The 17,737-nt window shown below is 41.4% G+C and overlaps 2 protein-coding genes across 2 annotated transcripts in view; one reads left to right on the top strand and one right to left on the bottom strand.

Moving 5' to 3' along the window:
* REC114 (REC114 meiotic recombination protein) overlaps window positions 1–599 on the top strand; it is a 102,477-nt gene extending 101,878 nt beyond the window's left edge. The window contains 1 exon segment of the mRNA XM_006922645.2: window positions 416–599. Within this exon segment, the coding sequence (XP_006922707.1) occupies window positions 416–580 (165 nt within the window). The 3' untranslated portion in view covers window positions 581–599.
* Window positions 600–678: 79 nt separating this feature from the next.
* NPTN (neuroplastin) overlaps window positions 679–17,737 on the bottom strand; it is a 31,654-nt gene continuing 14,595 nt past the window's right edge. The window contains exons 4-8 of the mRNA XM_025040374.1: window positions 13,057–13,190; window positions 10,021–10,294; window positions 3,103–3,124; window positions 2,239–2,313; window positions 679–1,687 (exon numbers count right to left, since the gene is read on the bottom strand). Of these exons, the coding sequence (XP_024896142.1) occupies window positions 2,253–2,313; window positions 3,103–3,124; window positions 10,021–10,294; window positions 13,057–13,190 (491 nt within the window). The 3' untranslated portion in view covers window positions 679–1,687; window positions 2,239–2,252. The remainder of the gene's footprint in view (window positions 1,688–2,238; window positions 2,314–3,102; window positions 3,125–10,020; window positions 10,295–13,056; window positions 13,191–17,737) is intronic.

Here is a 17,737-nt window from a genome sequence, read left to right as displayed (position 1 = left end):
TGGTGCCAAAAAGGCTGGGGACTGCTGCTTTGGATGGTCAGTTTATGACTGCTCTTTATTACATTCAGAGCCCGTTTCCACATGGTGAACTGCTCACAGCCATCCCTCCACGTGTGAGGTGGGAAAGATGAACTAAGCTAGGTTTTCTTATCAATCCATAGTGTTACCAGCACACTATTCTTCATTAAAGTAGGATCTTTGCAAATCATTTCATTAATACATTTAAAATACCTAAGGATGCAAGTTTATCTAACTTCTTATGTGTATTTAGAAACATTATGTAAAGGAGCCCTGTAAAGCTAATTCACACTAATTTTTAGTGTGTATTTCCCTAATCTTTCCTGTGTTCTGTTATTCAGGCCGTTGCTTTCACCTGTAGTCGCTAATAAAATGCTCTCTTTTGGAATCCCCACAGTCTCTCCTGGCTTCAGAGGAGCTGCCCCTTGTCTATGAACAATCCGCGTGGAATGCTGAAGAGTTAGGCCCCTTTCTACGCTTGTGCCTCCTGGATCAGAATTTCCCAGCATTTGTGGAAGAGGTGGAAAAGGAACTAAAAAAGCTGATGGGGTTGAGAAATTAGTACTCTATGTACATGTAGAACTAAAGAACTTGAAAGCATTGAAAAATCCTTCCTCAAGATTAGAGAAGATACTAGAATAAAGAATATTACTCCAAACACCTTTTATCAATATTTTATTTTTAAAAACAGGTGATCCACTTTTTTATACATCATTGCACTTCAACAATTACACAAAACACAAGTACATGCATCTGCGGTTACATACCGTGTGAGCACCCTGCCGGGTGAGAAAATCTACACTCAACCGTTAAATCAATGTGAAAAAATACAGTGTCAACCCCAAAGTATAACTAGTTGCATAGAGTACCATGCTAGAACATTTCAAGGTCACTGGAAACAAAAGATAAATTATAAAAGTTTGCCTTAATTGAATGTACAGTAAGGTTCAACACATCAGTGCAAAAGGATTTATGAATTTACATGATTTAATAAAAGAAAAATAGTCACTTAAAAAGCAATCATACATATATACTGCAATTCATTATATCCAATCAGTGGACTGTTCCAGCTTCTTACCAGAGTCATAGGTTAAGCCCTTAAAATTACAGATTTCAGTTTATATTACTCATCTTTTTGTACCAGAACCGCACAATTTTCTCATCTGACAACATACAGTAAGGAATGAATATCAGCTTAAAAATGAAACAAGCATTTATTTTATTTTGGATTTCTCCCACCCCCAAAAATATAAATATATATATATATATATTTATATACTGTATATATCTGTAGGTTTTGCTGTACTTTACAAAAATGTATCACTAGATGGCAGCAGTGCATTTTAGAACTTTGCCAATTTAACAGCTGCATTAAAAAATGGCGCATGCATGGTCTGATCCTCAGAGGACCTTTTCACTTCTATTTAAATATTTTAATAAAGGAAAAGAAAGCAACATTCACAGCACATCAAGCCCAAAATAGTTTACACCTTCTACACTGAAGCACTGTTTAAAATGTACCTGCCTAGGTCACCCTTACAGGAGAGGCTAAATAAGGCATGCTTTAGACAGTCATTGTGTGTTGCTCACTTAAAGGGGAAAGAACCAAAGAGGTCTGAGCAGAAAATGTAGCAGGTCATGTTTCCACCAGTTTCAGGAACCTAAAGATCTGTAAAAAAAAAAAAAGAGCATTTGGAAATTAAAAGGGTATATGTACTGTCACTTAAGAAGTGCACCAAGTGCCACATAAATCAAAGCTTTGTTTCAAGCATGCTCAGGGATGTGGTGTGAAATTCTGATCTCCATGTGCCTGACGAAAGGCAATCTGGCCCAGCTCTGCCTGGCTCCCATTCTTGCCTTGCCCTCAGAAGCAGAGTGAGACTAATTGGGCCTCTGGGAATAATCCACCTAAGGAAGGTGACAATTTAATCTTTATCTCTTTTAAAAGATATGAGTAGACAGTAGCACAAAGTGTTTGTTTTGAAACATCATACATATTCTGAAATGGCATTTATGTAAATATGTGAAACAGCTGAAAAATGTTCCTTTCCAGCCACTACAGTGGACAGACATAACGGGTTCTATCAGTATGAGCCACTCTGAAATGAATGCAGAGATCTTGCAATACAACCCCAAGTACTGAAGAATTTGTAACAAGGTCAACAGAGGCACATTCATTTGAATATAATTTTTAAAACTTCTAAAGAAGGCCATACTTACATTATAAGTAGTACTTAATTTGTGTTTCTCTGGCGCAAGTTTTTATCTTTGTGATTGTTGGTAGAGTTGGTTTTCCTTTGGAGGAAAAATTGCATTACAAGAGTTAAACTTAAAAGTGATTAGCAACTTTTGAAAGTATAACACATGGAAATACAGGGACTCTTTCACTTACAGCCATCCCTGGTATACTAAAAAATTTTACTGCACAATATCAGTATATTAAAACATTCCCTGTGTAAAATACCCACTCTTAATTAACAGATCCATTTGACTCCCAAGGCAGACAACATAGAGGTAACTTCCCCTTTGATTTATAAACTATAATTATTATAAAGTGAGAACAGTAGTTTTTTCTCTACTGAATGCCACTGTCTCTCTTGAAAGATAAGAGATACTCATATACAGGCAGTGCTGTGCCCTCTGGTACTTAATTAATTTAGGTACTGCTTGCCTGCCTCTCATTCCTTAGTCCCCAACTGTAGGAGATTCTGCTAATCTTGGATTGATCCAAATTTGCAGTTCTATCTCTTGGATACACTTAATTGTTAATGGAACCAAATCGGTTATTTATGCTACAGTCCACCTTAAAATTAACTTTAACAAAATCCGAAGTCTCAGATATACCAGTCACTTCCCCCATGTTATCAATTTAAGCATATGGGATGTGCAAAATTTTAAACTGTACAGCCTGTCCTGGGAATCAAATGGCCATCAGTCAGCTGCATGTCAGGCTGAGAAATCTACACTGCAACATTCATTCTCACTCACTGTCTTCCCCTACAATCTTAGCTCCATTTGATTAAACCACAAATGCAAAATAATTCAGTCAGAAACTATTGAGTCAATGTTCAATAAAGTACTTACATTGGCCCAGCTGGTTCATCGTCTACACAGGCATTCAGTTTTTAAATAATCCATTGAGAGACAGGAGAAGAAAGGAGAAAATCGTGAGACTCGGCATAAGGATTAACAGAAGAGCAAACGGCAAGTGGCAAACATGGCTATTCATAGCATTTATTCAAGGCCATTCCATCTGGAGGTGCAAAACACTCATGGAGTTATTATTTCTAGATTCAAGTTTCTAATGGCAGGTATGTTGTTTCAATGGTTTTAGTTAACACTTTGAATGCTTGTCATGAAAAACTGCAACTGTAGCGGACAGATAGGCTGCAATATCATTATATTCATCTTGTCCCCAAGTTCCAGTGCTTCACTCTTAAATAGATGAGAAGACAAACCAACATTTCAGTTGTAAAATCCTGCTGTTTGTTTTCTTGTGGTGAATGCATGCACAATTTTACCTCAATCCTGCAAATGTAGATGGATGTGTATATTCTATACATTTAGCCACACATCCTCACCTCCCCAAAGGACACCGTTCTCGCTGTTTTGTAATCTTTAGGAGAGTCTAGTCTGGAGAATGAGTTTGAGAAGGAAGAAGCCATATAGTTCAACCTAATACTGGGTCAGCCAGGCAGGGCTATACCAGCAACAACTATGCACACCAGAGGATGTTCTGTGACACACCGGGGAAAGCTGAATAGTGGTGACATCTTCAGATAAAGACAGGCTCATTGTTGTGCCTTGGCCAAAACCAGAACCCAAACCCAGATAAGCCAGGAGATTTTTTAAATCAAAAAGCTTCCATTATTTGAGTTTAGAAGCCTTCTTAAATTGGTATTTTATGATTCTGATTTCTAAGTTTGTCTTTCCTGGTTCAACTAAGGGCAACTTGGTCCCCTTTAAATAGGGATATACACACACAGAATTTTTTTTTAAAGGCCCACAAAGTGGGAGGGAACAAGTAAATGCTCTTAGTTTCTTTTTATTTACAAAAGTTGGGTAGACTAAATGATTCACAATGGGTTGGTTTCACTGAAGGCTTCTAGAAAAACTCTCAGCAGGATTCCACAAGGGGGCTTGGTGCACATGAAGCAGTTATGGAGGTTACAGCCTCAGTGTCGGCATCCGCAGGAGCACACGTCAGGAGGAATGTCTGTCAGAGGGAGACATTGCTCCACCTGTTCCTTTAGGGCAACGGAGAGGCAAAGCCACCGCCAGCACACACAGTGACTGGAGCAAAAAAAAGATTAAAAAAAAAAAACTAACCACAAACCAATGACTTATCAGCCAAAACAATAGGCTAGCGACACACTAGTGTCCACAGGATTCTACTACTAACAACAGTACACTACCGAACAGATACAGAGAACAAACTAAGACTTAAGGACACCCAAGACATCTGTGTGCTATGTATGCAGTGGAGATAAACAAAGACATATCAGGTACTAAGACATACAAGCCCAGCCTAAATCCTCCCTCACCATGACACCCTAATGCTCTCACATCCCAGCCAAGCCAGCTCAGCTACATGCTAGGAATAGGAACTAAGCACTCGGGGACTTAAATGAAAAGACATCGTTGCAAACTTAGAATATCGTTAGTGCTCTAGCTGTGCACCTGAAAATACAAAAATCTAAAGCAAGATAGCCGACTGAAAAATACCACCAATCTACTCCCAACTTGAAAAGAAAAAGCAGGGGAGGGGGAATCGCAATAGCCAGGCTAACCCCTTTTAAAGCATGATGCTGTCTGCACCAACCCAAGCATGTCACACCACAAGCTTCTCTTTCTTTTGTAGAGGGTGTGCCCTGGGCTCTGACTAGTAACATCACTGTCCAGCCCAGTAAGCCAATAACGTGCAAAGGGCTGCGGTAGGGTTTTAGCAACAGTGGCTCTGGTGTAGCGGTCATGCCTGCAAGTGGGAGCAGCTGTTATTCACACTAGTGTCTAAATCTCATGAGCCCCTTCGTTTCTCTCTTCCCAAATCCACTTTCACATTTACAAGGAGCAAAGAAAGGAGCCTCGTGCCTCCTACTTTCCGGGACTAAATCTCTATCTGCAGCACCACTCTCCCTTTACAGGTCAGACAAAAAACAACTTGATCGCTAACAGGGCAATCAGGAGAGAGGGAAAGAACAGAACTACAGAAAAAAGGTACAAAAATCAAAGTAAATGAGGATTAAACAGCAAACTGAAATCCAAATTAGTTGTGAAAGTGAATGAAGTAAACTTGAAGAAAAGTGTTAACATTATGAACTGTGCATCGTATAGACTGAAGCGGAGATTAAACAAACTCCAAAAGCATGCATATCGCTCACTTACCACCATGTTTTAAGGGTTTGATGCAATTGAGGGGGGAAAAAAAAGAAGTCATAGTAACCGACAAGTATCAACATACCCCCAAACCCTCAGGCCAAAAGATAGCCACTTAAACAATGACTGTTCTCTCCACCTAGGCATTACTCACAGCCACTGGCTAGATGAGGAAGAGGACTGGGGGAGAATGGAAACAAGACGCTTCTGGAATCCATCTTATGAGTGAAGTTCCTGGTGGAGCTGTTGCACAGACCGATTTATCTGAATCTTGTCTTCCCAACCAAATGCACTAGAGCCCTCACTCCCCTATATCCGCCTCATATTCTGGAGGGGTACTCTGCCATGCCCAGCAAATAACGGATTACCTGATTCAATATCACCTCCAAAAAGATGGCTTTAAAGTCAAAATAACCAAGAGTGGACTGTTGGTTTAAAGCTCCTTTTTCATTGCCTTCATGTCACTGAGGATCGGGTTTTATGTTTTCTGAACCCACTTAAATTCTGCCTGATCTCAGCGGAGAAGATTAACCGAGAGAAACGGTTACTTCCAATTTCCTTTCTTGTTTGGTCCTATTGTTAGTTTCTCCATAAGGTAACTTGGTACTGATCCAATGACCCCTAGTTAAGAGACAATGAATGCATGTTTTGCATGTCATTTAAAAAAGTCACATTTCTTTTTCAACATTCCTGACATGTTGTAAAGCTTCATATGCTATCAAACGTTTTGCCCAACTAATAGATTTTAGAACATTAGAATAGCTTTTAATTCTAAACTGTCTAAGAGTTTAGATAACACGAGAGCCACTAAAAATGGTCCACCCCAAAACCTAAACTATCTTCTCTACCAGTACCTAAAGGAAAAGTTCCTCTGACTTGCTTATAAAAATTATCCTCCCAATGTGAAAATAGAAAACTCTTTCTGATACCAGCACTTTTCTTAAGTTAGCTCTTATTATTTTCATTTGAGGTTTCTGAAATGTCTGGTAACCTGAGGGCCCCAGCGACTAAGCAGATTCACTCCCCATCACCACAGGGGATTGAGAAAGGGAGACTTGAAAGCATATACTAAGCACTCTCTGGGTTCAGTCTGCAGGGAACCAACACAGAAGGTGTGCTCCAAGCATGTGTCCAGCTATAAGATGGATGGAAGGCTAAGGGATGCTGGCTCAACCTAGACTTTTAGAGAATTACCATTTAACGTCTTAAGAGAAAGTTGTCAAGAGGTGAGTAAAGTGAAAAAAAGAAGCCCTTATTTGGCTCCATGATTCACCTGTTACTAAAAACACTGAAAGTAAAAGATGACAGGCAGATAAATTACCTACAAGTCAACGGACTGCGCCCAATCCCCAAAGAAACCATAATGGAGCCTACAGGGGTTTAGGTGTGTTTCACTTATAAGATATCCTGAATATACTCCAGGAGACAAAAAGACATAGGCCTCTTTTTCTTTTTTTCCTGGAAGCAGCTAACCCTTAACCCTAAGCATTTCATATGTAAGAAATCTAAAGCAATATTTGCTTTTCTAGGAAAACATTCAGACTAAACTTTGCAAGTTCGAAGTTGTGTTCACTTAGTACTTTTCTAATGAAGGGCTGAGCCACCAAGAACTCAGACTGCCCAAATATGAATATTATGAGTTTTATAAGAAATTTTTAATATGAAAAAAGTTATATAGTGAGTCAGAAATAAATCATAGGTGTATCTTGATAACAAAGTACCTATCTGACAAAGGAAAAGCATGTCAAGCCTATAAAAAGTCCATTTTCATAATGTATTAATATGTCAACACAGAGCCACAGATTGTAAAAATTCATCACCTCTAAAACTCCAAATTTGTATCAGATATCATGTTTTGAAACCATTTATTCTGAAAAGGAGTAAGTATATACATATGTCTATATGTAAATTTGGGGAGGGGCATATTAGAAGATGGCATATGCGGTTGAGTCTGCTCATACACGAAATGCATAGGAGTTGAGGGGAAACTAGCTAAAAAAGAAAAAGCCACAGCATAAGGAAACTTACTGAGGAACAATCAACTTTTTTGTTAATGATTACTTACGAGAGAGGAGAAGAACAAAGGGGGTCGGGCAGAGGGAGGAGTTGGAGAGGAAGAGGTAGTCAAAGGAGAAAACTATGGGATGGAAATGCTGGAGCTAGGGCAGGGATGTGGAGATGGAAATGGAACCTGGACCACGCTGGCTGTCAGGAAGGGAACGGAGAGAAGGCGAACACTGTGGTAATTCCAGCATTCTAGACTTTTCACCCCAATTCAACAACAACAAAAAAGTAAAAGCTGCTTGTGTTATTCTTCCAAGAGACCAGAGCATGACTAAGATGTTTTACTTTGCACCTACCCTGGTCATCTCTTTATGTAGGATTCATTCGCCTTCTTAAAAATTTAGCTTAAAAGAGGTATTTTCCCTCCAGGACACTGTCCAAAAGATCTGCTGACCACAGATGTCTCCTATAGCAAACTGACCCCATTTGAGTTCAGTAGCCATGGAGCCCTTCAGATAAGAGCGCTGCTTTCCTGGGCAGGTGTGTGCGCCTGTCAGACTGGACCAAACCTAACCTGAAGGTCTTTGACATATGCTGTGACAGCAACCAGGTCAAGGAAGTGCCTCCTACAAGGAAGACTGGAACCTGATGGGGACATGCTAAACCAATGTGTCACTCTGCCAAGAATGGCAGCCAGCCTGTCTTAAAATGAAAAATTTGGTTCTGAAGCTCATCTTTGCCTTTCCTACCTGACTTTTTGCTTCTCTACCTTTCCAAAAGGAGGGCTGAGGAAAGGTGACACTCGACAAAGCAAAAGCATTCTAAGGAGTTGAAAAAGCCTTTTCAGGAGTGAGGCACAACTGCTCCCAAAGAGCCAATCCTGAAACCACACAGTTAACTCGCCCCCTTTACTCTCAGCTGTAAATGCAGGTATTCTGCCTTGGGAGTCCTAATTTGTAGCAGGAAAGAGAAAAATCTAGAGAAAAAGTATTATGCATATATGAAAACCCCAAGAAAGCAGTTTTGCTTCATAGAAGAGCAGTTCTATGGACTTAGGAAAAGGAAAGTAAAAACCCTGGGAACACTCTTTTGTTGCAGGGCGCTGGCCCGCTTACATTTACAAAGGCCTGTCTGCTTCCGACTGAGGTCCATCCCACTCCTCCATCTAGTCCACTGCTAAAAGTACATCTGGAGGGGAGTCCACCAGGTATTCCCGAACACCATTGTTAGCTTTAACAAAAACCTTTTCACCAGCCTCACTAGAATACTCACTCTACTTAGTGCAGGCAAGGAGAATTAGGAGTTGTTGAGAAGAAAAGGAGAAGTGGCAATTGCTCTCAAACATGTCCTTCCAGCGAGTCTGAATCCACTGCATGCCTTCAGGGCTGCACTCTTTCTGAGGGAGCACCAGACCTCCTTTAGTATTCTCTCCTGACATACATGGTGTGTGTTACAGTCCCACTGGTCAGCCACAGGGACAAAGACAACTCGGTGGGGCAGGGTACAATACCACAATGTACAAGCACAGGCCCAGAACAGTCAGACTAGGGCTGGCATCTTCACCATCACGCAAGGTCGGACTCTGCTAAGCTTAGGAGCACACTCTTCTAGACTAGTCCCTGAAAGGCAAGTGGTAGTAATGGCTGGCTGGACAATTAATTTGTTTTTGCTGGTGATATTATAGGGCAGGAGGGTGGGATGGGGAAATAGTTAGGAATCTGAAGTACTACCGATACAAGCGTCCATCAGTAGTTCCCCCAACTGTAACCACAGGGTTAGAAATGGAATATCCACGACAAAAAGCATATAAAAATCTCCCAGGACTTTTATGATTAAGCATGTCCAACAATGAGATTCTTGTTCTTTCCAATGCTTAACAATTCTGTGGTTCTGCTGCTACTATCAATCCCTTCTCTGGTCCTAGGTCAGCTTGAGGGGGCTGCCTCGGGCTTGGACTCCAGGTGTTACTGCTTAAGTATCTCTGTCCTAAACTGAGGGGGGGGCGGGGTGGCGATGGATGGATCAGACGCTATCATTCTTGTCTATGAGACACAGAAAAGTCAAACGGTAGGTACCAGCTTCACCAAGAACCTTGAAAATCTATTGAAGGAACCAACCAAGGGAACCAAAGGCTGGCTTGTTCCCATGGCTCTTCCCAAGAACAGTCTGACTGAACTGGGGCAGTGACCTATAGGGGCTACACCAGGCAACCATGTGACAACCAATTAGATACCTTAAATCTGCCTGAAAGGCCAGGTGGCCTGCGATCTTGGGGTGGCTTCTAGGCTTGACTTGGATTCTCCTCAAGCTCAATCTGCCTGATGATCTGTATTGAAGGAGGACAGAGCTGAACAAAGAGACTGACAGCTGCCCATTCCCCACTCGGGGCCTGAAGGGCGGATGGGACTAGGGTTTGGAGAACACCCAAGTGAAAGGACAGAGCTAGTAATTATAGCTCTAGGTGGCTGATCTTAGGGGTAGGGGATAAGACATCAATATAAGAATTTTCCTTCTCTCCTTTTGAGACTGAATCCCAATATCCTTAGAGTCCTCTCTGGGTGCTTGGACACCACCCAATGAACCAACCCCAATATCATAGCTATTTTGCAGGGATGCTCTTACCATCAGGAACTTCATCTGGCCTCTTCCTCTTCTCATACACAACAATGATCACCACGAGAATGATGATTTCAGCCAGAATTCCCAAGAAAGGCCATAGTGGGGCCAGGTGGCTCCGTACCCTGAGGATGGTGACAACGGAGGCAGAGCCAATGGAGTTGGTAGCATTACATTCATATTCACCAGGATCTTCTGTGATCTGGAGGTTCATGATGCTCAGCTCCGTGTAATTTTCCTTGTTGATAACAAAGAAGCGGCCAGAGGTATTGACAATCTCCTGCTCAGGGCCAGAAAAGTGAGAATACACAAAAGTAAGAGAAAGTGAGTTAGTGCCCAACACAGAGTGACACTGTTCTCCATTCTTAGCAGGACATTGGCTGGGATGAGGAAGCAGTGCCTAGAACAATCTTTGTCCAAGAAAGTTTGAGCATGTCGCTACTGACTTTTCTTCAATATCAACAACAACAAAACAACAACAAGTCAATGAGCTTCTGATAGAGCCAGGGTAAAAGCCTCCCTCCGTTGGTCTTCTGGACTTTTCCAACTTATATGAGTGAACGGAGGTCCTACCACCCTGAAGACCTGGAAAAGACCAACTTGATACAGAAAATGGTGCTTCAAATACCAGGTAAATAACTGTAACAGGAAGGGGATGGAGAAAGAGGGGTGTAACTTCCACGTTAGTCATGTCTGGTAACCTCAGGCCTGTCTGATGATTTTAGCCAGTACATCTACTTAACACTTGGTGAAGTCTAGAAAGCCTCCTTAAATTTTCCAGAATCAATGGTAAGACTTGCTCCTAGTCAGAATTGGGGACATTCATTATTTCCCTTTCCTTTCAGAATTACAGAGTTAAAGGAAAGTTTATTCAGTCAATCAATAAATACTTACTAATATAAGCTACATGTTTCCTACCCTACAAAGCGGCAGGTGAGATAAAAAAGGAAAAAAGTATGATACAAAATAAACAAGGAGATGGGCTTCAATAGGGAACCAGACCTCCAAAGGGATGGTCATAGGGATGTGGGGGAAAGCCCCAACAGAAGGTATATATAGAGCATTGTAGGGCACAGAGTGAGTGGCCACTGCCAGAAAGAGTCAGGGAAAGCTTCAAAGAAGAGTTATATTTGAACCAGACTGTGGGGGAGGAGAGCTGATCATGTAGGACAGGAGGGCTCCAAGCATGTGTGGGAAGGCAGAGGTACGAGTGCATGACCAGGGATCTGGGTGGCACTGGGACAGGCTTACAGCAGTGATCTCATGGGATACCGGCACGGAAAAAACTGACTTGTGTCAGTTGTTATGCAACAACTAAAGGAGAATCAGAAATAGGAGAAGAAAGGGGAAGATAATCTTCAGAATGGTCTAGTATAGCATATAATCATGTCTTCATGTGAGTGTGAACTGGTCCCCCAAAGAACTCACACAAGTTCCCACCAGATTCAGCATCTGGATACCTGCCATACAGAGGCCAGTCAGTTGAGACCACAGAAGCAGCAACAACCAAGAATGGACTATAAGATATACTCGTCTCCCCTCCTGCCCCATACAAAAGCAAGCAGAACCCAGAAGACAGAACAAGGACAATCCTCCGCTCCCCCTTGCAGGCTATGGGCGAGAGGACAGGAGATAAAACTCGTATTTTGGAATGCATTGGACTAAACTCTTTAACAACAAAGGGGTCCAAGAAAGGTACATAATTTGTCCAAAAAAAGGAGTTACAGAATTGCTGAAACTAGTGTCTAGAAAAAAATTGAAAGCATTTTATCTCAGCACTCAACAGAGTTTAGGCCGTTCAACAAAAGTTTTCAAAGGCATCAACCTAGAAATAGCTTTTTCCTCCCATCCCTCTTTCGTTAAAAGTTTTCTGTCTCCCAAATGATATACAGCTTGAAAGCAAGAGGAAGAAATAATGTCTGCTTTTAAATGTTTTTCAAATACAACAGATAATTAAGAGTTTGTGGGCATGAGAATAGGTGAGATGAAAATCCCCAATGAGGACTCCCAACCTGCACTGACAAAAACTCAAGGGTTTTTTTGCCAGGGACCAATAAAGAGAAATGGGCATTTCCCTGCAAGCAATTCAGAATACTAAATGTTTTGTTGATCTTTCAGGGCCTGTTCTGAAAGCCCTGCTTTCATTCCTCATTCTAATCTCCTTATTAAAGGGTTTCTGAAATCTAGTCATCATTGTTCATGTTAGAGTCCTTATCACCACTTGACACATTACTGAGAGGTCATGGAGTGTGAAGAAAAATGGACTTAAAAAAAACAACAACTGGATTTGACCCTTTGTGTTGTCACTAATTTACCTTGGTCAATATGTAACCTTTCTAAAGAAGCTAGATTAGATGGTCTCCAGGGTCCCTTCTGATTCTGAAGACTGACAATCAACAAGGATGTCTGAAAAGTATAGTGCTGGGTACACAAGGCCTCGGGACAGGAGGAATGGGACACCCTTAACAGAAAAGGTCAAACATCATTAAATCAGAGAAGAAGGGAGAGAGTAAACCTTTGACTCCCCCAATACCATCAGGAATCATGCTACAGACTGGAAAAGATGTTTTCTTTTCCCTTTTTTGGAACAGTTAGATTTCCAATGTCTACGGCTACCCCAGGGCATCATCGGGTTGCCTCCATTCCTAATCATTACTTCCTGTATTCCAGGAATATACTAATAATTGTTCTCATTGCCTTGTCTTACCAAAATACAAGAAAGGTACATTAAGACCACTTTAAGAACAGTGTTTTCTTTCAGATAAACAGGCTAGAATAGTAGTAAAAGTTTAAGCTTGGAGTTAACTCTTTTAGTGTCCTATTTTGAAACAGTTTAATCTCTTATCAGACAGACAGTTTTAACAAATAATGGATAGGGATTCCATGCTGAACAGAAACAGTTAGTGACCTCCAGATTCATGACTCTAGAAAAGGTGGCCCAAGCCATGCCAGCATGGCAGTTATAGCAACTGGCTCAGATGTATGGATCTCCCCAGGAGAAAGTCCAGCAACCACAGAGACCAAGGGCTGCTTCCTACTCACCATGAATTGACCGTTCTCCTTCTTGCGCCATATCCACTCTGGGTGCGGGTAGCCAACTGACTTGCAGTATATCATGGCATCCTGCCCTTCATTCTTGTTCTCACTCCGTTTATGGCCAGTGATGTCAGGAGCAGCTGTGAGAAAAAGTGCTGAATGTTACCATGGGAGCCAACTCAGAACAGGATACAAAGGCCCCACCTACTGGCTCAGAGCCCTGCTTCATTTTTTAGGCTCACCCTCAAATTCAGCTTTGATAACATGCACTTCAGGTGAGAACAGAGCAATGGAACCAACCCCACCCCCTACTGCCTGTCCACCAAAGCATCCCAAGCAGACACCGGCATTACTACACGTGGATTTCTACTAATAATGTTGGTGCTTCTCCAATCTACTTGAAGAGGGCACAGTCTCAATTACCCTAAATTAAGCCATGCAAGCAGAAGCTATTATCATCTCCTCTACCAGTCATGGTTTTTCTTAAAACATCCACACTAACAGCAATGATGGATTATGTCCACTGGCATATATCCCTTTAAGGAAATAAGGGGTCCCAGAGATCAAAAACCTAAAATAATTTACATACCTATTGCGAGGTATGTAAAACAATGAATGCCTAGAGAAGTTATCTAATGAATATCAATGACCAAGGCTCTCCCATGGAAGAGACTCCAGCAAACCAGCTTCATAAGGGAAACAAAGGAATGAATAGGAAATTTAGTGTCCCAAGAGAGTTTATTAACAGCTTCAGGACCTGATTTTGATTTGTACACCTGATCTAAAGTAATCTCAATGAACATAATCTTGGAGGAATGTCTAGACATGCTAGGGACTGCTGGTCCTCTCTGCTTTCAGAGATCAGTTAAGAAGAAATAAACAGCACTTGTGATTTAAAAATTAGGACTAAGTTTCAACGATCCAAGAAGCCTGAGATGGAGGCTAATTCTTTGAATCTGGCCTTCTTTGATCTTAACTATATTTTCCACCACACCTAACTGCAGGTATGGAATGATCACCAGTTAACAGTGATCTGAAAGCAATAAAACTCAAAGTAGGCCAGACATCACTTTATTGGTCAAGATGAGAAAGTGAAATCAATAGGCCTGGTCCAAATTCCAGTTTTCATGGTTCTTTAATTACTCTGTGCTTTGGTTCTATACCCATTATCAAATGGAGATAATTCTAGGCCCTGCCTATATCCAGTGTCCTTGGATAGATAAGATGTCAAAATACAATCACTGAGACTATAAACGCCTATGGATGGAATTGTATTATATCATGGGCTGATCCCATGTTTCCCCTCTGACTAGCTTACCTTTTTTTTGGCTTAAAAATAATCCAGTCCTGCTACTCTCAGACTGTGCTTCCCAGGCCAGCTCCAGAAGCTACTGGACAAGAATGGGCTGAGCAAGGCCCCAAGCGGTCTCTGTAACCACTGCTTGCCAAACAATCCTGCCCAATACTACTCGGTGTAAGGTTTTTCTAGATAGGATGTTATAAAGCAAATGTCTTTTTGTTTTTCTAGGTAAAATTCCTAACTACAGAAGGGAGTGGGTCAGGCTAGCTCATTCATTCTTGTTCTCTCCACACCAAATTTCTCCCATAGCCACCAGGTCACTTCTCAGGCCTACTGGTTGACCTGGTCACCTTTCCTCAAAGATTTATTCATTCAATAAATATGAAGGACCATCTCAAGCACTCCAAAGAGTAAGTTCCATGGCCATACACTAAAACATTACTGGCAGGGGGGTGGGGGGTGGGGGTGGAGACTGGGAGACACTACAAACAGAAGAGCTATCACATTTTGACTATAGTTGTGTTTCATTCATCTGACAAACCTTTGTTAATCATCCACAACATGCCAGGTATGACATAACAGTTATGGGGGAAGGCCTTTCTGATGAGGTGAATTTTAGCACAGTCATGAAGAAAATGAGAATAGGCTACTCATATATCTGTGAGAAGAACTCTCGTAGAGGAAAGGCCAAGACCTTGATAAGTGTGCTTATCATGCACAAGGAACAGCATGGCAGAGTTTGTCAGAAACACAGTAAGCAAGGGGAAGCCAGTAGGAGAGGAAATCAGAGAGATTGGAGTCCAGATCATATAGGACTTTGTAGGCTACTAAAATGAATTTGGCATTTACTCTTGATCAGGTGGGAAGCCACTGGTGAACATTAAGTGCAGGTATGGACTGATCTGTGTGTTTTAACAGGTCCTTCTGGCTACTTATGTGGATGACAGTTGTTAGAAACAATAATGGAAGCCAGACCAATTCGGTGGCTTAGCTGAGTAATCCAGGCAAGGAATCTAGGCATGGGAGAGGGTGGTTTGGATGAGGACAGTAGCAGAAAGGAGGAGATTCTGGATATATTCTGGATACAGGTTGAGTTAATATATTTGTTAATGGACTACATGTGGGATGTGAGAGAAAAAGGAGTCAAGAATGACTCCAAGGTTTTTGACCTAAGTAACTACAAGTATGAAGTTATCAGTTACTCAGATGAGGAAGACTGCAGAAGAATCAGGGTGGGTTTTTTGTTTGCTTGTTTTATACTGTTTTGTTTGGGGATGGAGCAATGATGGTGTAAAAACCAGTTCAAATTTTAGGATACATTAACTTCAAGATACTTATTTAACATCCAAGTGAAGCTGTCAAGTAGGCAACTGAATATCAAGTCTGGAGCTCAGGAAATAGTCTAGGGCGAATATATAAATTTCCGAAACCAGCTTACATGTAATGTATTTTCCCATTTCCATTCTCCTTTGCCCCACAGAGAATACCCACTCTGGCCCAGTTATCTGACTAATTGCAAAATTCAATACCATCAGCTTTTATTGTGGGGACTCATTTCCAAAATTACACATTAGAAACACATAGAAGGCTAAAGTTGAGTTGGTTTATGGCTCCACAGCCTCTAAAAAGTCTATTCTGAAAAGACACAAACATGAAGGTCAAGACCTAGGGAGAGGGGTGGGGAAGGTCATCACTCCTGCCTTGAGTTATTTAGGAGGAGAACACCACTAGGAAACTTATCTAACCCCTACCACACTTTGTTGGCCATGTTTAGACAGTGTAAGCCTACAGGAAAGCGTTTCCAATGGTTAGAGCCATTGCTGCTTTCTCCTCAATTTAGCAAAGAATACTGAGTAAAGCTTAACATTCTCTCTACCTAGTGTAATCAAAAGAATAATGCCCACATTATTCACCCTAGGGATAGTGGAAGTATCACTAATGTACTGAGCAGAAACAGAAAATTAACCCAACCCACACCACTCCATCCTTATAGGGGATGATCATAACTACTGTCACTTTACCTTGGGGTCAATGAAAAGTTGTTTTTTTTTTCACTTCTCTCTATCCTTTATGGTAGCTGCTCAATCAGAAAGCCTGTTCCTGCCCTACCTGCTGAGCAGGACAGCAGGGCCACAGAAAGAATAACCAGGCTCTCAGAGCACATGATTGGAGAGAGGGCCTCTTAGGGCTCAGAGTCCACCTGTGGTAGTTTAATAGTCTAGAAATTCTCTGATACTCTTCTCTTCAAGAGGTGGAGTCTAATTTCCCTCCCCTGGAGTATAGGTTGGGCTTAATGACTTGATTCTAATGAATAAAATAAAGTAGTAAAGGTATACACTAGTTCACAAAAGACAGTGGGGTTCTCCTTGTTCTCTCTGGGATCGCGCACTCTGGGGAGGTTAGCTGCCATGCTAGGATGATGCTCAAGCAGCCTATAAGGAGGCCCACGCAGTGAGGAACTAAAGCCTTCTGCCAAAAGCCATGTGAAGCAGATCCTCCAGCCCCAGTCAAGCTTTCAGATGACCAGAGCCCCAGCCAACAGCTTGACAGACCCTGAGCGAGAACCACACCACTGATCTGCTAATTCCTGACCTACAAGAACTATGAAGTGGTGTTTGCTGTTTTAAGCCACTAAGTTTTGGGTTAATTTATTATACAGCAATAGATAACAATCCAGCCACCAGGATGAAACAGACATTACCCCATTTTTATAGACTGGAAAACTCAAGTTTGGAAAAAGTTATTTAACATCTAAAAATATACTGATTCCATAAGCTAGAATCCAAATTCAGGGCTGTCTGACTCCAGACACCATACCTTTTGTACTTTACCATATAGAGGAGAAAATAAACTGAACTAGAATAGGGTCCATAAAAATATAAATATACAACATGCATTACTGGTAACCGCACAGCAAACTGCCCAAAAGTTATCTTTGCTTGTAGATGTACCAGAACACTCTAGACCTAAGACCTAACGCAGGACTGATTTTCCTGTCAAGAGTTTAACTACTCCATATACTAAAACATAAAGAAAAGAGTTTTAGACTCTAAGTCTGAGAAATTTGGACTCTATGGAGATTTCTATTACTCACCAACTGAGCAACCTAATGGGGGTGGGGAGGTCATTAAAAATCCTTTGAGCTTCAGTATTCACTTCTGTAAAATGAGAATATTACCCACATACTTTATAGAGGTCTTATGAGGATTAAATTACATCTCTGTATCAATCAAGCACATGACTGGCACTCAGGGCCAAAAATAAACATTTAAATTGAGCTATTAGGGCAAGGAAAGGCTAGGGTTAGCCTCAGGTATTCTGAGTTCTAAGAAATCAAAGAGATGCTGATTATTCGGTGTTCTCTCCCTGTTTGTGCTTATATAAGCA

This window comes from Pteropus alecto, unplaced genomic scaffold, assembly GCF_000325575.1.
Source record: "Pteropus alecto unplaced genomic scaffold, ASM32557v1 scaffold38, whole genome shotgun sequence".
In the NCBI taxonomy this organism is placed as follows: Eukaryota; Metazoa; Chordata; class Mammalia; order Chiroptera; family Pteropodidae; genus Pteropus; species Pteropus alecto.
The sequence above is the reverse complement of the archived record's forward strand: the minus strand, read 5'-3'. Positions and strand labels throughout refer to the sequence as shown.